Source organism: Lactuca saligna, chromosome 1 (assembly GCF_052625555.1).
Source record: "Lactuca saligna cultivar CGN05327 chromosome 1, ASM5262555v1, whole genome shotgun sequence".
Classification (NCBI taxonomy): domain Eukaryota; kingdom Viridiplantae; phylum Streptophyta; class Magnoliopsida; order Asterales; family Asteraceae; genus Lactuca; species Lactuca saligna.
Genome location: NC_136417.1, coordinates 36,512,499 through 36,536,587, shown reverse-complemented (window position 1 = coordinate 36,536,587; position 24,089 = coordinate 36,512,499). Strand labels below are relative to the sequence as shown.

The 24,089-nt window shown below is 30.6% G+C and overlaps 2 protein-coding genes across 2 annotated transcripts; both read left to right on the top strand.

Moving 5' to 3' along the window:
- The first annotated feature begins 884 nt into the window (after positions 1 to 884).
- Positions 885 to 3,776, top strand: LOC144997306 (uncharacterized). Its single transcript, XM_078957177.1, has 2 exons — positions 885 to 1,053; positions 1,434 to 3,776. Exon 2 carries the CDS (start codon positions 1,443 to 1,445, stop codon positions 3,654 to 3,656), a length of 2,214 nt encoding a protein of 737 aa, XP_078813303.1. The 5' UTR covers positions 885 to 1,053; positions 1,434 to 1,442; the 3' UTR covers positions 3,657 to 3,776.
- Positions 3,777 to 13,460: 9,684 nt separating this feature from the next.
- LOC145032851 (ABC transporter G family member 32-like) lies at positions 13,461 to 22,985 on the top strand. The gene is made up of 25 exons (XM_078981807.1): positions 13,461 to 14,031; positions 14,159 to 14,279; positions 14,389 to 14,477; positions 14,556 to 14,640; positions 14,723 to 14,882; positions 14,998 to 15,074; positions 15,168 to 15,221; positions 15,664 to 15,754; positions 15,839 to 16,140; positions 16,214 to 16,492; positions 16,573 to 16,889; positions 16,967 to 17,127; positions 17,206 to 17,309; positions 17,398 to 17,557; positions 17,640 to 17,762; positions 18,596 to 18,690; positions 18,777 to 19,109; positions 19,843 to 20,133; positions 20,218 to 20,301; positions 20,362 to 20,495; positions 20,626 to 20,853; positions 20,954 to 21,125; positions 21,250 to 21,504; positions 21,595 to 21,901; positions 22,758 to 22,985. Exons 1-24 carry the CDS (start codon positions 13,772 to 13,774, stop codon positions 21,865 to 21,867), a joined length of 4,248 nt encoding a protein of 1,415 aa, XP_078837933.1. The 5' UTR covers positions 13,461 to 13,771; the 3' UTR covers positions 21,868 to 21,901; positions 22,758 to 22,985.
- The last annotated feature ends 1,104 nt before the right edge of the window (positions 22,986 to 24,089 follow it).

Genomic DNA, 24,089 nt, shown 5'->3' with positions numbered 1-24,089 from the left:
ATCACATGTGATTCAATACTTCATTCCAAGTGTTTCCTAGTCTCGAGAGGTGTTTCCTTGCCTTTAGTTACCTCTAAACCCTATATTTATGCCAATAAATGTTATTTAGGACTTGATAAGTCTCGGAAGTTCATTCGTGGAGCTTCTCATCCTTACATGCATACCCGTTTGAATCACAATAATTGTTTAATAATTTTGATGTTCTAATATGTAATTTAATTAATCTTATAACCGTGATTCTCACGGGTTATAAACTAATATAAACTAGTATGACATAGTTAAATAAACAATCAAATATGAAATAATTAATAAATAATCAGAAATCAGAAATTATCTCAAGAAATCATGATTTTAGTGTGGGAAAACAAAGTCAAAAACGCAGATGACAAGCAGGGCCAGGGGCGATTTTGTCAATTAGGACTTTCCAAGTCCACCGGCAGACCACAGAAACGCAGCTGTAGGGCGAGTTCATCCTTCTTTCAGTATAGGAGACTCAACAATAGAGATGTGATATTGATTTATATTGACAAAAATGCAGCTAAAATAGGTCCTTTAAAAAAAAAAAAAAAAAAAAAAAAAAAAAAAAAAAAAACCATTGCTATCTAATCTTCTAGGTATTGGAGAGGAGCGTGAACAGCGGGCGTAATCATCGTTTTTTTTCTTGCTGCCGCGATGGCAAACCGTAATAGGAAATAGCTTAATTGCCCTTAAAATTGCCTGTAGCATGTGATCAACATTTTGTCAACTATTAAATTATCATAGAATATGTTTGGTAAACAGAAAAAGTCTTTGATTACTAATTCCTGGAACTTTCAAAGTTTTTTCTTTTTCCTTTTAAACTTAAAGCCTGTCCCCATAGAATATGCCATGATGGAACCCACTTTTGAAATCTTAGAATTCTCGTCTCTTTTCTTCTAACTTTAGTAATCGATTCCCGCTCAGCCCTTTTTTTCGCCCTTTCCAGTCGACTTCGGTTATCTATCGGTTTGCCATCGTCACTGGAGCCACCACCGGCCACCCTCCCAGCTTGCTCCGATTCCCTGCACTACAAGGGTATTGAGATTTGTTAAAGTAAATAAATAAATGATACTATTAATTGTTGTTTGTATCTTTTCGGTATTAATTTTTAGTTGTTAGTTATAACTATTATTCGTTACTTAGTTTTAAGGGCTTGTTAAATCATAAGGTTTGTTTTCGTCACAGTTTGCTAGTTATAATTTTTATGTAATGAAGGATTGTGAATTGGATTTTTGTTAGTTTTAGTTTTCACTAAATTGGGTTTTAATTTGCCAGGTTTTGTTAATTGGAATTTTGTTATATAGTAACTGAGATTGTTAACTGCGTCGTTAACTAAAATCTGTTATTTGTTAATAGATAGGCTAATCATTTTGCTAGAAAAAATTAAAAATCGAACTATATTTTTATTTCTCCAGTCTAGCAAGATGACAGAGCCGATATATCCGGAGGATGCCATTCCTTGGGTTGGATTGTATGTTTGCTTAGCTTCTCTAATTTCCACTCTTGCAATGGCAGCCGATGCTTTCCAAGGCTTTCGAAAACGGAAACTCTGGTTTCCGTGCAGATTTTTCACAATCAATGCGGCTTCCCTCACACTGATAGCAATCGCAATGAAGCTACCAGTCGACCTAAACACCGACATGTCTCCGAGTAAGGCTATTAGCATTGCTTTCTTGGTCGCCATGGTAGGGAACTTTCTCCCTTCTTTAGGGCTTATGGATGGAAAGGATCTTCTACTGAATATGATAGCGTTTGGCATCCTAATGATCACCATCACTGTAAATGTTTGGCTCCAGTATAGTACCATAGATGATTTGCGCCAGTATGGTATTTTACGTTTCATGCAGGAGCACATAATCAGGCTACAAATGTTTATGCTGATATGTTCCCTTCCATGGCCATTTTCAGTAGCTTTGACAATTCCAGTATCTAGAAAAATCTTACAACACCGCTACAAGGAGTTGCACAGATTGACTTCAAATCATCAAGAGATTAACTTCTCCTACAAGGAACTTAAACATAAGGTTAAAAAGTATTGGATGATGGCAGAGACCGGTGACCCTCAATTCGCAGTTGCTTGTTCACCAATTTCTTCTGCTTTTGGGGTTATATGCTTATCCCTTGCTTTCAGTTCGGTTTATTTTTTCTTGGATAGTGGATCGTATCGCTCTAACTATGTTTTCAATTCCCGGTTGGATTCTTATGAGAAATCAGAATATAAGTGGTCGATGAAATTAATTGTTATCATGCAAACAGTTGGGACAATAGTAGGTAGTATCGCACCTATTTTAAGATGTTTGACTTCCATCAGTCATTTCGACTTATCCAAAAAATGGACCAAGAACCATCTAAACTTGTTCAAAGTCGAGAAATATTGGACCCAAACACTCCAGCTTTGGAAACACAACCATGTGGGTTCAGGTATCCCAAGCCGCCATTGCAAGAAGCTTCTCCATCAAATCAAAAACATGATTTTGAACTTTTGTATAGCGCTTCAGATATTGGTTGTGGTGATATGTAAAACAATATGTCTCATTCCCAGATCTTTTCTGATCCTATTCTTTTGTTGTTGCTATTTCTGCAAGTCATTGATGAAAAGGTTTAAACAAGAACCAAATGCATCTGATAGCATTGTGATACCAGATATGGAAGAGTATATTGGTTATGTCCTACAAACTGAAGCGGAGGCCAAGCTTTCAAAGAACATGTTAAGAAATTCCTTCAACTCTATCACTCGAATTCTTCACGAGTCTGAAGAGAAAGAGCCAAGGTATCTTATGAAGCTTCTCAAGAAATCTACAGGATTCAATGGAGTATTAGAGTTCGACAATGACGAAGTCCCACCTGTACATCCAGAAGAAATCCAGAACTGCTGGAGCCTTGTAGCAGTAACATTAACAGCCATTGCCCTTTCCCTTCCCAACATTGCAAACGACCAAGTCAATGAGTTACTTTCCAGTGTGAGTGAAGGCCTCCAATTTGTAAGACATATAGAAGAAAGCCTCAACACAAATGGTGAGTTGGTAAAGGCAAGAAAAGCAGCTAGTCATGTGTGGACCGATGTTGAAGTATATTACAGGTGGCTACAAATTGATCTTCAAGCTCGTAATGGAGAAACATCAGAAGAAATTCTTGAATGGCTTGGTGATGAAGCAGTACAGATTGTGATACAGTTCAAGAGAAGCAAATACGGAGGTATGGATCATTCAGTTCTTAATGCAATTTCTGCGAGTTCCACGTACAGGATCAGCCAAACCATACTGCTCCACTGCAAGAAGCAAGAAAATTGGCCAACAGATGAGGAACTTTTTGAATTTATATCAACCATAATTGCAGATCTGCTATGTGCTTGCTTTACCAACTTACCACGTGTCATAACTATGAAGTGCCATGAACATGCAATAGAGGAAAGGGAAAATAGCATCCGAACAGCAGCGCAGCTTCTTGGTAGATCCAAAAAGATCCTGAAAATTCTCAAAGCACGCCAGCTTCCCAACTTAGACATGGACTCGATAGGGTACATTGATAAGTGGCATGCATTACCAAAAAGTCAGATACCCAATTGTTGTTTTTCTTCTGCCAGGAGTCAACTAGCTTCTTCAAGTTCTAGTGAATCAATCGAGATAACTGTTGTGTAACAAGTGTGTTGATTATTGATGGTTGTTTGCATATGTTGTGGTTACTGTTTTGATGTCCATGTCAAAGGGTTCATATTGTATATGTAGATGTGTTTCTATTAACCGTGTATATTCTAATTATTGAGAAATTAAATATCCTCCTACATTTTATTCCTACTATTCTCCTACCCACATTAAATGGTAACAAGTGGACTAAAATATTATCAACTAGGTTATAACCCGTAGGACCCATGGTTATAAAATAAATTAAATATTTATAAAAAAAAAAACTTATAGTTACTAATCAATTATTGTAAATAAATTATTAATTAAGATATATATTTTTGTATTTATATAAAATTATAACCGTTGTTTTAAATGAAAATATGAAATCGAAAGGATAATATTATGCTTAATTTAGATCAAGCTGATTTTCAGTCACTCAATTTAGTAGATTAGTACAATTTATTTTTGACTTTTTTAAATTCGTGAATATTCACTGCAGATGAGGTAAATATTTGTATATATATTGAGTATATTGTACAGTTGTTTACATTGTTTTATTTGAAATTTTGAAAATTACATTGTAAAAATGAATAAGTGTTATGCAGAGATTTAATATATTTGAAAGGATTGCATAAATGTGGCGTGATTGTTTGAAATTACATTTATTGATTAAGAGTTATTGTAATAAATTAGGCAACAAATATTACAAATCAATTTTTTGCTGACGTGTTTCATCTGTGTAAAAGGGAGGATTGAATTAGTGGAAATGTAATTAATGAGAAAAAACCAAAGACTGACAAGTGGCAAATAATTAATTTCTAGTTGATTGATACATGATAAATTTGCTACTCTTTTATTAGGTAGGGAGATTTCATTAAATATGTCACATGTCAATATTTTATAGGGTAGAGAGATATTTAATTTCTCCTAATTATTATATATGTATAGATTATAGGTACCTAAGTTTAAATATTGTGTTTAGGTCAACCTCATGTACACTATTTATACCTCACGGCTGGATCAATAAAGTTAAGGAAAAATATTCTTCATTATATTATGGTATCAAAGCTCTCCCTATGAAAACCTAACCCTACCAGCCGTCGTTCCTTCACAATCTCTATCTTGTTCTCTTTTCTTTCGTTCTCTCTCCTTATGGCAGAAAAATTACACCCGACTCTCATGATCACTAATATCCGGAATTTTATTCTGATTACTCTCAGATGGAAAGAGCTCGGTATACTTCATGGGCTGAGCTGTTCAGAATCCATTATCGTGCGTTCCAGTTCATTGATCATATCGAACCTATAGTTGCAATCATCTCCTCCTCCACTACTGATAAAGTCGGGGTTGATAAACCAGCAGATCCCAAACCAATGGATCCTAAACTATGGAATCGATTAGATGTCATTGGCATCCAATGGATCTGCAGTACTATCACAAACAATCTCCTCCAAACTATTCTGAAATCGAAATCTAGTGCAGCACAGGCATGAGCATTTTTCAACACGACCAGAATAACTGTGTTCTTTACTTGGAACACAAACCAGTCACCACAAAGCTTGCAAATTACGCAAATTGCTCTGCTTACTGTCAGACGTTAAAGATGATCTTTGATCAACTTTCCAATGCCGGTGCCCTTGTTACTAATCAGCAACTCGTATTATAGCTCATTGCTGGTCTTATGGATGCATACTAAGGGATCGCTATGATAACCCAAGAAACCAAGCCTCTTCCAGATTTCTATGAAGCACGCTCTCGTCTCATCTTGGACGTGGACGAAGCATTAGAGGTTGTGGTCAGGTTGTAACTACATAGGGGTAACCGTGGACAGTACCAACAATCTCAACAATGGACTCACACTTCCTTTTGGCAAAATCAACTGTTGGTGATTTAATCACCAAATATATTTTAGTGTAATGGATTTAACAAGTGTTTCAAGAATAGTGTTTTAGTTATAATACAAGTTAGGAGGTGTAAGAGTGCACACTTGTATACAACGACTTCGTTGAAACACAGAAAACTGAAAAACGCTTTTTTCTTCATTCTCTCTCAAAATTGATTATGTGTTTTATGCCTAAAATCAAAATCGTTTCTTAAGGAATTATCCTAGTTTGGATTTCCTGATACCCAAGGAAATTAGGGTCAAAATATCAAACAAGGAAAGTGTATCACACGATTCCTGTTTGTGATCCAGATTTCCTATAACTCAATTCGAAATTCCCCAACAATCTTGTTTGATATTTCGTTTTCTAAAAAAGATGGCTAGCAATTCATTGAAAGACATGAATACTTCGTTTGGCAAATTGGAGAAATTTCAGGGCCAAGATTTCAGACGTTAGCAAAAGAAGATGCACTTCTGGTTGACCACTTTGAAAGTTGTTTATGTTCTCTCTACTCCAAAACCAGAAGAGGTTGAAGATGCAAGTCTGAAACAAATCAGAAGGAGAAGCAAATGGGATAATAACAACTGCATTTGCCTTGGTCACATTCTTAATGGTATGTGTGATTCCCTCCTTGATACTCATCAAAACATTGAAACTGCAAGTGAATTATGGAACACACTTGAAGCAAAATATATTGCAGAAGATGCTTCAAGTAAAAAGTTCATTGTTTCTGATTTCAACAATTATAAAATGGTTGATTCTCGATCTGTAATGGAACAATATAATGAAATCCTACGAATTTATGGTTAATTCAAACAACACAACATGTCCATGGATGAATCCTTTGTTGTTTCAAGTGTGATTGATAAACTTCCACCCTCATGGAAGGATTCAAACACCATCTGAAACAGAGAAAGGAAGAAATAGGTTTGATTCAACTTGGGAGTCATTTGAAAATCGAAGAAGGACTTCGTGATCAAGAGAATGACAAAGGAATTGGAAAGGGAAAATCTGATTTTGGACAACCCCAAGTTCTATGGCTGAATGTGATAAAGAAGATACTTCTAATCACAAGGGGCAAGGGTAAAAAATGTAAATATGAGGGTTACAACAAGAAGTCCAACAAAAAATACAAGGATTCCAAGGAATTTGTGTGTTGGAGATGCCATCTGAAAGGGCATATGAAACGTGACTGTCGGGTGAAACTTGGAAATAAAGGTGCAAGTGGTAGTGGAAAAGATGGTGCTGGTGGTGGTAGTAGATCTCATGATCAATCTGTAACCAAAGGTCAAATTTTTATTGATCTTGTAAGTTCAGTATTCAATGTTATGCTACTAACTTTAGAAGTTTCTTTTGTAGAGGGGGTTGATATAGATTCATGGTGGCTTGATACCTGTTCTACACATCACGTGTGTAATGATGAGCGGTGGTTCACGAAGTTGAATGAATATATAATCGTAAGCAAATAACATTTTTGTAAAATAATATATGCAGTTAAAGAAACTATAAAAATACATACTAAAATAGTTCCTATTTAGTACAAATATAGCAAATAAGATATCTGCACCAATAATAAAATAGTTCCTATTTGGTACAAATTTAGCAAATAAGTTATCTGCACCAAAAAAACAGTGTTTGAAAATTTCTTTAGACATAGCAGATTTTTCGAGAAGTTACAGAAATGGTCCCTGGATTAGCTTTACATAAAGTTGAGAAACGTCAAGAATTTTTGAATTGTATGAAATATTTTGTAGGTCTTCTACAATGTAATATGCTATAAATGATAGTTTTTCTTAAAGTAGAATGTTATAAAAAAGTAATCCTTTTTTAATTTTCCACTCAATGTTTGAAATCATCTAAAAGATGTAATTTATTTTAATAATTTGTTAACTTGAGAAGCATGTAATAATCCAAATGAACAAAAAATACATCGACAAATATCATTATTGTTAAAATGAAAGTGTGATACTATAATATACAAAACATAAATAATAACATAAAGTATAATGTCCTAATGAAAAAAAAAAACTGATTACGCAATGCTATAAATGGGTAGAGATTTATGAAGTTACACCGTCTAAAAAAACGTACATGGGTATAGTTAGGTAACATTTTCAAGGTAAAATGTCCACATAAAGATCATTTAATTTATAATGCTAAGTGGGTAGATATTTCAAAGTTAAATTGCCTTGATAAGAAAAAAATGAAAGTACAATGTTATAATTGAGAAACTTTTTAAAATACAATGCCATAAGAGAAAAAAAATAAGGGAAAGTGATATAAAAGCCCTTAAGTTTTCACAAAAATATCGGTTTTACCCTTGGACGTGTTTTATGTCCAGTAAAACCCGAAGCTTTGTTTAATTTGTTCATTTTTACCCTTGTAGTCGGTTTTCAGGTAACCTACCGGTTACCTAGGTTACCTAATATCAGTAAAGCCTTTGCATTTTCAAAAATGTTAGGATTTACCCTTAAGTTTTTCAAAAATGTTCGAATTTACCCTTACCTTGATTGTTATTTTGATTATTATTATTATTATTATTATTATTATTATTATTATTATTATTATTATTATTATTATTATTATTATTATTATTACTATTATTATTATTATTATTATTATTATTATTATTATTATTATTATTATTATTATTATTATTATTATTATTATTACTACTACTACTACTATTACATTTTTAATTATATAAAAGTATTTTATACATACATTTTTAAATGTATAAAAATATTTCATATGTTTTTAATACATTTGTATACATATTATTATTATTATTATTATTATTATTATTATTATTATTATTATTATTATTATTATTATTACTATTATTATTATTATTATTATTACTAATAATATTATTATTACATTTTTAAATGTATAAAAGTATTTTATACACACATTTTTAAATGTATAAAAATATTTTTATTAATATAAATATATTTTTAAAAATATATATACTTGTATTTAATATTTATATATACGTTAGAAAGCCAATGTATTCCTATAGAAATGTATTTATATATTAAAAATGTATTTATTTGTATTTAGTAGGTATAAGTATAAATATATATTCATTTCATATAAAAATATATTATATACATATAAATATAAAAATGTGTATTTATATGGTTTATATTATATAAAAGATATAATTATATGTATTTGTACATATTACCAAGTATAAATATGTATTTATTATCAAACATCATACTAAATAGATAAGTAAAATAAATATTCATTAATTAAAAACATAACGTAACAATTATAAAACTGTCGTAAATAGAAAACCTCAATAAAAACACTCGATTACAGATAAGATTTAGTATAAAATTTGAAAAAACCTCTATTATTCAACTATATTAGGTTAATAGTGAGTAGATAACAATAAATGATCAACAAACAACACTCGTAAATGGAAAATACACAGAATATAATTCAAAAAAAAAACCTCGACAAAAACACTTGATCACGGTAAAAATAAAGTATTATCAACTTAAAATCATTCATTAATTGTTTTTATTTCAAAAATTGATAACGAAATGTCAAATACAAGTGTAAACTTCATTTATGATTGTTGTAAGTTCACATAAAAGATCACGAAATGCATCAAATTTTATATTGATCTGAAGCATTTGTTTTTGCAAAATTAGTCATTGACGATATTTTTTACTTTATCAAGCTTTTTCTGTTCGATTCAACAATTATGGATGAAGATTTACGGTTTTCAAATGTATATAAATACTAAATACAAGTACATATATTTTTAAAAATATATTTATATTATTAAAAATATTTTTATATATTTAAAAATGTGTGTATAAAAGATTATTATACATTTAAAAATGTATTAAAATGTATAAAATATTTTTATACAATTAAAAATGTAATAATAATAATAATAATAATAATAATAATAATAATAATAATAATAATAATAATAATAACGACAACAATCAATGTAAGGGTAAATCCGAACATTTTTGAAAAACTTAAGGGTAAATCCAAACATTTTTAAAATTTCAAAGGCTTTAATGGTACTAGGTAACCAATAGATTACCTGGAAACCGGCTACAATAGTAAAAATGAACAAATTAAACAAAACTTCGGGCTTTACTTGACATAAAATACGTTCAAGTAGGGCTGTAAACGAACTGAACGTTCGGCGAACCGTTCGTGAACTGTTCGGCGGGAAGTTCGTTTATTTAATAAATGAACGAACATTAACAAAAATTATCGTTCGTTTAGTTAAATGAACGAACATGAACAATGGTCTTGTTCGTTCATTTATGTTCGTGAACGTTCGTTTACGATGTTCGTTTACGATGTTTATTTACGTTCGTTTATGTTTGTTCGTTTAAGTTTATTTATATTCATCTATATTCAATTATTTTTTTATTATATTGTTATATTATATGTTCGTTTATGTTCATATATATTTAATTGTGTTTTTTTTTATCTTTGTTCATTTATGTTTGTTCGTTTATGTTCGTTTAGCATGTTCACGAACATAAATGAACAAACATGAACAAAATAATTTGTTAAACGAACGAACATAAACAAGAAAATCTTGTTCGTTTATCTATTCGTGTTCGTTTGCTGTTTGGCTAACTTAAACGAACGAACATGAACAAGACCTTGTTCGTGTTCGTTTGGTTCGTTTACAGCCCTACGTTCAAGAGTAAAACCGATATTTTACTAAAACTTAAGGGCTTTTATGTCATTTTCTCAAAAATAATTAGGAGCACTCTAACCACTGTAATTAAGTATTTTTTTTTAAATAGTAATTTGGTGAAATGGATAAAGCTATAAGTTCCTGTACCATTCTTAATAACTCAATACCCAATTTCACAAGCATGAAATCTGTATTTTGAGACATATAGAAACGTTAATACAAGGTAACATGTTTCTTTGCTTTTCTTTTCTGGGTATGTGCATAATTTTCTTTTCAGTATCACCTTCATTTTGTTTCTTATAACTTCCCTTACGTATATGAAATCTACAAATAGTAATGGACAACAACTCATGAAATAAACTAAGAATTTGTATATCAATTCAAGAACAATACTCACTGGGACATGTATTCAAATAGTTGCCATGCGATGTGAATAAAATGAAAAATTTATTTGTTTTGGGAATTTTATAGAGCAATAATATATAAAATAACCAAATTTATAAGCTTAATGCACCAATCAGATTGTTGTAACAGAAAATTTACATGAAAACTTACATATTTAACAAAGCAAATGCCTAAACAATTGTAGACCCACCAATAAATTAACTCATACAATCGATAAGATGAAAAAACAGTAAGAAATAAACATATTAAATGTTAAAAAAACAATTAAATCTTTTACACACGTACCCAAATATACCCAAATATGTGAAGAAGAAAGTGTTTAACAGAACTGTCAAGATTGAAGTAAAGTTACAACGTACAAATATACCCAAATATGAAAAACTATCATTTATAGCATATTACATGACGATAAATTAGAATATATTCACACTAACCTGATATGTGTTTATGGAAGCGTTGCAGGATTAAGAGGCGGAGGATGATTATGCAGTAAACCTGGTACCGCCAGGAAGGATTGAAGAACTTATGTTAGCAACTTCAATGATTGAATAAATTATATTAAAAACAGTGAGGAAGAACTGAAGAAGAATACAGTTTGCCAAGAATTCTTTGAAGCAGAATCGTCAACACAAAAGAAGTGTATAGATGATATACTTGTATATATTTCGGTATTTGATAATTCGGTGCAAATTTTTTGGGATTTAATCACTGGAAATATCAAATCGGGTATTTTGAATTATAAATTTGAATAACCAATTTTTTCATATTATTTGAAAATCTTTTATTCATTAAAAAATTTTGATTGCATTTTTTGAGTGCTAACTTTTTCCGGATTTATTGCCTCTATTTGAAGTGACGGACATTTACGTAAATTGCCCTAAAGAAAAGAAACGGGAAAACTCTATTTTGAGGATTTGAGAGATTGACACGTGATACTATTCTACTTATTTGTTAGGATAGGAGATTGTATCCAACTTTTCGTGACCTCAACACAAAGGCACCATCCTCCTACTTTAGTTTTCTTTTTTAAATGCTCACAACATTTGTTCCTTCTAGTTGATTATTTGCTTATTCAAGAATTTGGAACAAAAAATAAATGGGAATTTAATTTAATATTTATACATGATTTTATTTAAGTTATGTTTACTTTAAATTATTTTTGAGTTACAAACTTGCAATGTGTTGTGATCAAATGTAGTTATGTCAACTCAAATAAATAAAAACTTATTATTTGGTTTATAGCAAGTTTTAAATAAACACTTGCAACTTATTCGGTATTAATTTTTATATAATAATAATAATAATAATCACTTACTCATATTCAACTAGATTATTTATTAAAACCATTCAGAGTGGAGCAAACCGTACACCACGACAGTAGTTCGGTACAACAATGAACACCACACTGACTAGATGCAGGGTGGTGCGATGTCCATCCTGCACAAGACCATCTTGTCGTATATTTTTCCTATTTTTTGTTCTTTTAATTCATTATTAAATCATATATATATATATATATATATATATATATATATATATATATATATATATATATATTCAAAAGTTATAAAAAAACATATATCAAAATTTATAGTTTTTAATTTCTTACAAATAAAATATAATATTGATATATTATTTATATTTTAACATATTTTATATAAAATGAAATTGTGATAAAACCATTTCTTATTAGTTTTGTTGGGTGAAAAATTATAAAAGGAAAATAACATACCAAAAAAATATGATAATATGAGTTACCATACTATTTCGCTCTTGAATATTGATATATTAGTTTATAACCTGTGAGAATCACAGTTATAAAATTAATTATATTTTCATATTAAAACTTAAAATTATTAATCACTTATTTCAAATAAAATATCTTAAATAACTTATTAATTAAGAGATATTTTTTTAGTTATATAAAATTATAATCGTTGATTTAAATACATATATGAAATTATATCACCATATAATATATATATTTATTTTATTTTATTTTTATTCTAATATTATTAATTGAATGTAATTAAAGTGTGAAATTTGAAATTTAAAATTTGAAATAAAGAATTAACTATTAATTTAATCTAATTAGAGTGAAAATTTTAAAAATTAAAATTTAAAATGAAAAATTAATAAATTGACATGTAACATGATATGTGACATATGATATTAATAAGAATTTCCAATATTAAAATATTTGTCAATAGAAGAATAAACTTATTAATTTATTATAATAGATTTATTAAGGTAATTAACTTTTCGGTTTGTTCACATCTGGGTAATTATATAAAAAATAAATACATAAATAAGAAAATTAATTAAAAATGGCACAATAGTCTTTTGAGGTAACATAGAGATCAAATGCACAATAAAAATAAATAGTAGGAATAATCCGAGTTAAAAAAAAATAAGTTAAGTACCAAACACAAAAATTATCCAAACCACAATGACCATTCGTATAATTTACTTTCACATTTTCTGTTTGTTCAAATATAGGTAATTACTTTTTTGTACACATCTAGGTAATAGATTTTTTGAAAGTGTTCACATATGACCATTATGACCGCCTATAACCGGATGTAACCTGCTATAGCCGGATGTAACCTGCAGGTCATAATGATCATTTGTGAATATTTTCAAAAAATTCGTTACCTAGTATAAAAAAAATATAATTACTCAGATGTAAAGAAACGAAAAAGTTAATTACTTTCAGAGGTTCATTTCCCCAATTTCGTAGTTTTAGAAAAATAAATTGTAGTGCAACTAATAAGGAAAAAAAACGTATATGTTGAACCCAAAAATCAAGTGGGAAATTTAGTTTTCCCAACTGCTTTTAACAACTCCGGAGACAACCAGTCAACCCTCATTCATTCTTTCCCAATTCTCACCAATTCAACCTAAAACCCTAAATTCCATACACTCTCTCTTTCTAGATTGAGTGTCCCCTTCAATTCTGCACCGAATTTCACTTTTCGATGGAGAAAAAGTTATACAATTAATACACAGAAGTTTCTTACTTCAACAAACTACCCTCTCTTTTCAAGCCTTCAAAGTTGTTGAGAAAATGGGAAATTTTCCGAACGCCTTTACCTTAAATCCCCCACAATTCTCAACCGTCTTAGTATGGTTTGTTCAATCAATTCATTACGACAATGTGGGATTCTCTTGGAAACCTCTTCGTGAGGACGCAGGATAACGACGATGAAGCGCTCAAATTGGCTGCATTGCAGAGGTCTCCGACTTTTGTTAGGGCTAGAACTTCTGTGTTTAGGAATTTCGGAGGTGAGTTTACTCTTGTTGATGTTAGTAAGCTTGATGCTGAAGAGAAGAAGGTGGTGTTGGATAAGTTGGTGCATACAGTGAACTCGAACCCTGGGCTGTTCTTTGATAGGATTCGACAGCGATTCGATAAGTAAGTTTAGTTTACCAAATACTTCTTCTCTGTTACTTTTATGTTTAGCATTGACAACATGAATATGTTATATTCAAGACATTTTTTTTTGGGAGAAATAAGACATGCTATTCATGTTCATCTCCAGTGTTGATCTAAAATTTCCAAAAGTGGAGGTGCGATTTGAAAACCTGGAGATAGATGCATTCATTCATGTTGGGAGCAGAGCTTTACCCACCTTGCCCAATTCTGTATATAACATGAGTGAGGTAGATTTTTTACAAATAAACTCGTGTTTCTGTTTATTTATCTTTAGATTTATTCTGTTGCATATTTGATGTTAATATCTGATATATTACCCTGTAATTCCTTTGCAAGGCTTTCTTGAAAAAGCTGAGGATTTTTCCTGGCAGAAGAAAGAAATTAAGCATTTTAAATGATGTTAGTGGCATCATTAGACCTTCAAGGTAAACTTTTCTCAACAATTTACTTAAATACCCTCAAAAGTCAAAACTAGTCAATGTTAACATGATGTTAACTTGCAGATTGACTCTCCTCTTGGGTCCCCCAAGCTCTGGGAAAACAACACTGCTTTTGGCTCTTGCAGGACGCCTTGGGAATGGATTAAAGGTGTCTAAAATTTGTTTAGTTTTGTGAAGAATTAATGTTCATATTTATGATGAAATTTAAAAAATTGTTGCATTTTGTGAAGTTATCTGGCAAGATCACATATAATGGACATGAATTAAAGGAATTTGTGCCTCAAAGAACCTCTTCATATGTTAGTCAGAAAGATTGTCATATGGCTGAGATGACAGTTAGAGAGACTCTTCAATTTGCAGAATCTTGTCAAGGTTTTGGTTATAAGCAAGGTAAACTCAAGGTGATCATACCATTTTTTTTATGTCTTTTAGTAGATTTTGTTCCAATATATTCTATTTCAACTTCCCTAATGCATAAATATGGTAATATGATAACTTGATACAGATATGATTATGGAGCTTCTAAGAAGAGAAAAGAATGCTGGAATTAGACCAGATGAAGATCTTGATATATTTATAAAGGTGCATTTTTTTTTTGTGCTAATAATTCCTTAATTTCCTTCAAGACTGTGTAACTTTATCTTTAATAAAGTTTATATTTATTTTTTCCTATAGACAGTGGCACTTGGAGAAGATAAGACGAGTCTTGTTGTGGAATACCTTATAAAGGTACACTTTTTAATGGTTTCAATTTAGAATTAATCACAAAAATGATCAATATTGGTAAGTTCATATAAACAATGACCTTTTGGAAATTTATTACAAATTGACCACTTGTTTCATGATTTTTTTGCAAAATACCTTTCTTCATCATTTTGCTTTTTCAGTGGTCCCCGCATCATAGTTCACAAAATATTAATCTTTTCCACGAAAATGACATCAATAATGTCATTTCAGGAAAATTAATTCACGAAGCTATTTATTTATATTCTTAATTTTCTTTTTCCAAGGTGGTCATTTTGTGATAAATGTTAAAAAGCTAGTCATTTGGTGTAATACCCTTTACTTCTTTTGATCATTTTTGTGATTAACTCGTCAATCTATGGTTTTTATTTTTTAATTATCATATTGTACTTCAATTTAAAGATAAAATCCTGACATGTATACAAAGATTTTAGGATTGGATATATGCACAGATACACTAGTAGGAGATGAGATGCGTAAAGGCATATCTGGAGGTCAAATGAAACGGTTGACTTCAGGTAAGTAAAATAGTAAATATTCCATTTCATTTAACTTTTACTATTTTTGTAAATTGATTAATAATTCACCATTAATTTACACAGGAGAACTACTAGTAGGGCCCTCAAGGGTTCTTTTCATGGATGAGATATCAACAGGGCTAGATAGTTCAACCACATATCAAATCATCAAATATCTTAAGCATTCAACTCGTGCCCTTGATGGGACAGCTGTCATCTCCTTATTGCAACCAGACCCTGAGACATTTGAGCTTTTTGATGACTTGATTTTATTATGTGAAGGTCAAATTGTCTACCAAGGACCTCGTAATGCTGCTCTTGGTTTCTTTGCTTCTATGGGCTTTCATTGCCCAAAGAGAAAAAACGTTGCAGATTTTCTTCAAGAGGTATAATACTTTCCTCACAACATTATCTTATGACAATTCCAGTTTTTCAAACTTGAACTTTGTACACATTCAGGTTACATCAGTAAAAGATCAAGAACAATATTGGGCACTCGATGAGCATTACAGTTATGTTTCTGTTGAGAAGTTTGTAGAAGCATTTCAATCAAATTTCCTTGGTCGATCTTTATCACGTGATTTATCTCTTCCATTTAACACACATCATAATCATCCATCAGCTCTTTCTACCTCCACCTATGGTGTTAACAGAATGAAGCTACTCAAAATTAGCTTTTCATGGCAGATGTTGCTACTAAAACGTGATTCATTTGTTTATATCTTCAAATACTTTCAAGTAAGTTGTTAATCTTTGTGATTTTTTAACAAAGATAAACAAACTGTTTATTGTGGATTATTAATCTTTTGTTTTTTCAGCTTATGTTAGTTGTTATAATCATGACAAGTGTGTTTTTTCGTACAACAATGCATCACAATTCACTTGAAGATGGAGGTGTTTATCTTGGAGCTCTTTACTTTGCAATAGTTATGATTTTGTTTAATGGATTCATGGAGGTTCCAATGTTGATAGCTAAGCTTCCTGTTATCTACAAGCATAGAGATTTACATTTCTACCCCTGTTGGGTTTACACACTTCCTTCATGGATTTTAAGTATTCCATCATCAATTATAGAATCCGGTGTTTGGGTAATTGTCACATACTATCTTGTTGGGTTTGATCCTCAATTTTCTAGGTATATTTTCAAGATTCCATTTTTCTTACTTTTGTTATGTTGACATCTTATTAAAATAACATATTTTCTATATGTAGATGTTTGAAGCAGTTTGGATTGTATTTCTCTTTGCATCAAATGTCAATAGGGCTTTTTCGTATGATGGGATCTTTAGGAAGAAATATGATAGTTGCTAATACTTTTGGATCTTTTGCTATGTTGGTTGTTATGGCACTTGGAGGATTCATACTTTCTAGAGGTATAAAATATAAATATAATTATTTACATCTCTCAATATTATTATTACTAAATCAAATTTTAACAATTATGAATGTAGATAGCATTCCTGCTTGGTGGATTTGGGGTTATTGGGTTTCCCCTTTGATGTATGCTCAAAATGCGGTTTCTGTGAATGAATTTTTAGGAGATACTTGGGATAAGGTAGTTATATCCCTTAAACTATTTGTGTTTTGCACTTAAGATTTTATATTTTTTTACAAAAAAAGATTTAAAGATTCATGAAATGTAGGCAAGTGGAAACAACACAAACATCCCTTTGGGGGCATTGTTATTAAAAGTGAGAAGCTTGTTCCGAGAAGATTATTGGTATTGGATTGGAATTGGGGCTTTACTTGGTTACACTATTCTATTCAATATTCTCTTCACTTTATTCCTTACGTATCTCAATCGTAAGTTTTTATTCTTTATGTGTGATTTAATTATCTTGTATTAGGCTCTAACAATATTATTATTTTATTTTTTTAAATAAAGCTATTGGAAATCAACAAGTGGTTATCCCTCGGGAAAATACAAAGTCACAGAAGAAAAGAAATGGGCTTGTGTCCGCTATTATTGAGTTAAAAGGTTACCTACAATGTTCACCATCATATCCAGGTTTGTGAGGGAAAATTTTAATAATAAATATATATATTTTAGGGTTAATATTAAAAAATAAATAAAAAAACCCTTATGTTGTGTGTTTTTTCCAGATTAAACCTCAAATTTATTTTTCCGGAAAAAAACTTTGTATTTTTTCATTTTTTACGAAGAGTTAATTTCAATAAAGACCTTATATTTTATGTTTTTTTTTTTTTCAGATTAAACCTCAAATTTATTTTTTGCCTGAAAAAGATCTTGTTTTTTTTTTTCATTTTTCCCAATCTAGCTCTTTTAGTCATTTTTTGCGAAAAAATTTGTAAAATGTGAGGGTTTTTTTCGAGAAAAAATATAAAAAGTTGAGGGTTTATTTGGAAGCATTTAGAAGGTTGAGGGTTTTTTTCCGGACAAAAAAAAAAAAACAAAGTTGAGGGATTTTTCGGTAAAAATGAAAAAATACAAGGTCTTTTTCAGGCAAAAAAATTGAGGTTTAATCTGGAAAAAACACAAAACGGAAGGTCTTTTTTAAGATTAACCTTTTATCCGAAAAAGCCCTCAACTTTGTATTATTTTCCAATTCAAAAAAAAAAACTCAACCTTCTTAATGCTTCCAAATAAACCCTCAAACTTTTTAGTTTTTATTGAAAAAACCCTCACATTTAACAATTTTTTTGGAAAAAAATGACTAAAAGGGCCAGATTGGAAAAAAATGAAAAGTACAAGGTCTTTTTCAGACATTTTTTTTTGAGGTTTAATCAGGAAAAAAAAACATAAAATATAATGTCTTTTTTGAGATTAACCTATATTTTATTAGATCAAAATTTAACCTTTCTGTCATTTTACTGTATTAGATACTGAAGTCAAAAACCAAAGAGGAATGGTTCTTCCATTTCAAGCACTCACAATGACCTTCCGAAACATTAGTTATTACGTGGACATCCCAGGGGTATATCAGTAATTCAGTAATCTTTACTTTCCAATTTTCATAGTAACAACAAAATTTTAAATCCTCCATTGTTTTGACATTTATAGGAGTTGAAGCAACAAGGTCTATCAAATGACAAACTACAATTGTTAGTGAATGTAACGGGAGCATTTAGGCCAGGTGTCCTCACAGCATTGGTCGGTGTTAGTGGTGCTGGTAAAACTACCCTTATGGATGTTTTAGCGGGTAGAAAAACGGGTGGGCATATCTCGGGTCAAGTATTTGTTTCAGGGTACCCAAAAAATCAAGAAACATTTGCTAGGGTTTCTGGTTATTGTGAACAGAATGATGTTCATTCCCCATGTTTGACTGTTCATGAAGCACTAATATTTTCAGCTTGGCTTCGATTGCCTTCTGATATTAACATGGAAACAAGAAGGGTAACTACTTCAACTTGCTACATATCTTTAACAATTATCATCATTTGATGAAATTTCTGTGCCCTTTTTTTTTGTTTAATTTGAGAGTTTTAGTTGAGTTAATCACAAATATGACTAAAAGTTGGAAAGTCATATCACACAATAACCGCCCTTTCAACATTTATCACAAAAAAACAAGACAACCTATTTCGCGAAAAATACTTTGCTAATTTGTGAAATTGTTTTTTGTTTTTTCACAGAAAGTTAATGAAATAATAAAAATATCGGACTTGGCTAACATAGGGTGTGTTTGGTTGTGGAAAATTGTTTTCTTTTTTCTAGGAAACGTTTTCAGAAAATAGAGTTGAATTTTCATTTTTGGTTTTCAATGAAAATTGTAAAAAATGCGTTTGGTTGAAACCAGTGAAGTTTTTTATTTTTCATTTTAGAAATGTAGGAAACTTTGGAAAATTGTAAACATCACTTTTCTAAGACTCGAATCCACAACCTTTCCTAAGAATCCAAACACATTAACCAATTCTACTACACCCAAATTTCTTAAACTTCAAAGAAATACTTGTGTTACCCAATTTCTTGAACTTTTTTTCATCTCGAAAAGCACCAATTTTTTTTTTTTTTTTTTTTCCTCATGTTGCTTTCTTGAATAAAATAAGAATATCGCAAAATACGACACGAAACTTGTAGTGATTTATCGAGATGAGATTCCGATTTTTTTTTATTTGAATTTGATCAGGAGTTTGTAGAAGAGGTTATGGAGCTTGTTGAACTGAATCCACTAAAAGGTGCTTTAGTTGGATTACCTGGTGTTGATGGATTATCAACAGAACAAAGAAAAAGACTAACAATTGCTGTTGAATTAGTTGCTAATCCTTCTATTGTCTTCATGGATGAGCCTACTTCTGGACTCGATGCTAGAGCTGCTGCCATTGTTATGAGAACTGTCAGAAATATTGTCAATACTGGTCGCACCATTGTTTGCACCATTCATCAACCCAGCATTGATATTTTTGAATCATTCGATGAGGTACCCTTAATCTTAATCTTAATCTTAATCTTCATTCTTACTTTAGTTTTCACCTTCACTTCCAATTATCAATTTGTGTTGTAGTTGTTACTCATGAAACATGGGGGGAAGCTGATTTATGCTGGACCTTTGGGGACCGGGTCCCACAAAGTTATTCAGTTTTTTCAGGTTGGTATTTTATATTATTTATTTGCAAAATGGCAATTTTTTAAATTATTTTATTTATAGGGAGTAAAAGGAGTTTCCAAGATCCGATCCGGATATAATCCTGCTGCATGGATTCTTGAGGCCACTTCAACAACAGAAGAAAATCGACTTGGTGTAGACTTTGCTCAAGTTTATCGTCAATCAGATCTATATCTGTATGTCAATCTTTTCTTTAATAATACAACTCTCTAATTCGTAAATATTTCAAACTTTGAAAATCGGATGCTGTTAATATAATATACAAATAAAAGAAATTACTGTTTCGCCCTTTTCCTTTTTTTTCAGGCAAAACCAAGAATTAGTTGATAACTTAAGCAAACCAGATAGAAATTCAAGGTTGTTGACCTTCCCAACCAAATATTCTCAAACATTCTTAGGCCAGTTTTTCGCATGCCTTTGGAAGCAAAATCTATCTTATTGGCGGAACCCACAATACACAGCTGTACGCTTTTTCTACACCGTCATCATCTCATTAATGTTCGGGACCATGTGCTGGAAATTCGGTACTAAAAGGTATCTTATTTTAAATTTTTAGTAACAAGAACCAAACACTTCAAGTGTATTATTCAAATATCCAAAACCCAACGTTCCTTCCATTATTCTTGTTGAACAGGGAAACACAACAAGACATTTTTAATGCAATGGGATCCATGTACGCTGCAGTCTTATTCATCGGTATCACCAACGCCTCTTCCGTCCAACCAGTTATTTACGTCGAACGCTCCGTTTCCTATCGTGAAAGGGCGGCCGGAATGTATTCCGCCTTACCCTTTGCATTTGCACAGGTATATTGTCTTCTGTGTGGTCCCAAGCTTATAAAAGGAGTCCAAGGCTTTGGTTTCAATAAAATACACTTGAAGTGTTTGGTTCTTTTTTACTGTCGTGGATGACAATGTTTTATGTTGTCAGGTTGCGATAGAGTTTCCGTATGTGTACGTACAGTCGCTCGTCTACAGTGTTATCTTCTACTATCTAGCTTCGTTCGAATGGAATATGATGAAGCTTTTTTGGTACGTATACTTCATGTTCTTCACGTTGCTGTACTTCACTTTCTTTGGAATGATGACAATCGCTGTCACCCCCAATCACAACATCGCCGCCATAGTTGCCGCCCCTTTTTACATGCTTTGGAATCTTTTTAGTGGATTCATGGTTGTCCGGATGGTAACTCAACTCCTCTCGTTATTTATAATTTTTCTCAAATGGAAAATTATTAAGTAAATGAATGATATGTTTTGGGTTTTAAAACTACAGAGGATTCCGATATGGTGGAGATGGTATTATTGGGCTAATCCAGTGGCTTGGAGTTTATATGGGCTGCTGACATCACAATATGGAGATGTGGATGATCTTTTGAAACTTGCTGATGGGTCCCATTCGGTTCCATTGAAACAGTTTCTTGAAGATCAATTTGGTTACAGACATGAATTTTTAGGTGTTGCTGCAACTGCTGTGGTGGGTTTCTGTTTGCTTTTTGCACTTGTGTTTGCGTTTACAATGAAATCGTTCAACTTTCAGAGGAGATGAAGGCTTTTAATGGATCTTAGCTCTAATAAATGAGGTAAATTTTTTATTAAGTTTATGGTTCTTAGCTACCTATATTTCAGTTATTTGTGTTAAACCATTTCCAACTCATTACCCATTACATTATTTTTAAAACCAAACTTTTTTTTTTTTGTTTTTCGTTTCTAATTTATATATATTTAAACTACTATAATTTGGTAATTTGTATTATTAGATGACATATATGTCAATGGACTGATTTATTTAAATTTGTTTTTATGTTTTAAATGATTGAAAAGTAGTAAATCTTTAAAATAAGTTTGAAACATAAAAATTTAACTTAATGTATGCCATTAAATAATATAGATTTTTAACCTGTAATAAGATTACAAGTAGCAATGATATATTAGTTCATAAATCATTTTACAATTAAATAAACTAAAAATGCATGCATTCACGAAAGATCAATTTGTAAAACAAAAAAATGTTTAAATCTGGTGCAAATAAATAATAAAACACCAAATTTGAGTTGGATAAGATTAAACACCAAATAATTTGGTGTAAAACATAATTTTATTTTTAGCATCCTATTTTCATTTCTTTCTATAACAACATTTTACTTTCAATTTATTTTTCTTATTAAGGCATTGTACTTTGAAAAATCAACACAAGTATAACATTGCATTTTCATTATTATTATTATTATTATTTTTTACAAAGGATGTTATACCTTAAAAAATCTAACTTATAGCAGTGGAATTTGCTTTATATTTTGTTGACATTGTTATTTATAATTGTGTAGAGTTTTTTAAGTACAATATTACAATAAGAAGAAAAGAAAATGAAACCACATTATTATTTATTGCATTTAACCCTTCCTAAATCAACTGATGTTTGTTTTGTGTTGTATGCAGCTCGAATAATGCAATTTTGTTTCAACATAAATATACGAAAAAAGACTAGTGGAAGGATCGCGTACAGATGATAAAGTATAAATAATAATTATACTTTTTTATAATTTGAACAATATTTTGGGTTTGAGTTTTAGAGGGATTTATGTATTGTGGCTATTTGTATATGGTACTGAAATGGATTTTAGGGTTAAGTCATGTGATATCAAGATTTTAATTAAGTGTTCGAAACGGGAATTTTATAAGATCGATTATAAAATTATAAGTATCAAGTGTCTCGTACAGGAATTTTAAGAGGTTATAAAATTACTCACTGAAACAAAAGAAGGCATATGCGTTATGCGTACCCAATAGCTTTTTGATGGTTTGCACGTGATTTTATTCAATGCTTAAGAAAACTAAATGTTAATAACATAAAAATGGGTTTTTCATTGAACTTTTTGCATTTTTTTATTTTCTCAGAAAAACCCGTCAAATATGTAAGAAACTTTTTCGGGAAAAAACCCTTGCATTTATTTTCTCCGAAAAAACATCAAAAACTTTTTGCATTTTTTATTTCGGAAACACCCTTGCATTTGACAACTTTTTCGGGAAAAACTGTTAAAATTGTCAAATCGAAAAAATGCAATCTTTTTCAGGAAAAAAAAAAAAAAAAAAAGTTGAGATTTAATCGAAAAAACAATATATAAGGTCTTTAATGATACTAATCCAACACTGAAACTAATTATAAGATTTTATTCAAACTTTCCATTTGAAAGAAAATGTAGCAAATATGTAAGAAGAGTGGTATATAAGGCTATGTTTGACGTACAAGCTGAAAAGCTAGCTGGTAGCTGAAAAGCTAGCTGTTCAATAAAAAACTACCTGATACCTGCAAAGCTAGCTGATAAAAAATAACGTTTAGTAAAACTAGTTAAAATATATAAAATTACATAAAATAACATGTAGGAATATGTGTTTTTTATAATTAATTAAGGGGTTTGTTTGGAAAATTTTAAAAAAAACTCCTAAAAAACTAGTCTAAGTTGTTTTTCAAAAAGATAACTTATAAGTTAGCTTATAAGCCACTTTTTGGTTTACCATACACGACAACATAAAAAAGCTTGAAAAATAAGCTAGTTTATCAGCTAGCTGTGGTGCACCAAACACAGCTTAATTATAATATTAATCACAGCTATAAATGAATAATATTACACAGAAAATGTTATTGTTTTTACACATGTTCAATTACTTTCAAAAGAAAAAAGAAAAACCTTTTAATAAAAAGATTAACAGTGAGTTAACTTAAATCTAAAGGTTGGATATTATATGACTGTTTCTACTACATATACAAAA

What these genes read in the sequence shown, in the direction of transcription:
- LOC144997306 (XM_078957177.1), top strand. Translation starts at nt 1,443, where the DNA reads ATGACAGAGCCGATATATCCGGAGGATGCCATTCCTTGGGTTGGATTG.
- LOC145032851 (XM_078981807.1), top strand. Translation starts at nt 13,772, where the DNA reads ATGTGGGATTCTCTTGGAAACCTCTTCGTGAGGACGCAGGATAACGAC. An exon ending in ATTACGTGGACATCCCAGGG is followed by an intron (nt 18,691 to 18,776) that starts GTATATCAGTAA and finishes TGACATTTATAG; the next exon opens with GAGTTGAAGCAACAAGGTCT. An exon ending in TGGAAATTCGGTACTAAAAG is followed by an intron (nt 20,854 to 20,953) that starts GTATCTTATTTT and finishes CTTGTTGAACAG; the next exon opens with GGAAACACAACAAGACATTT.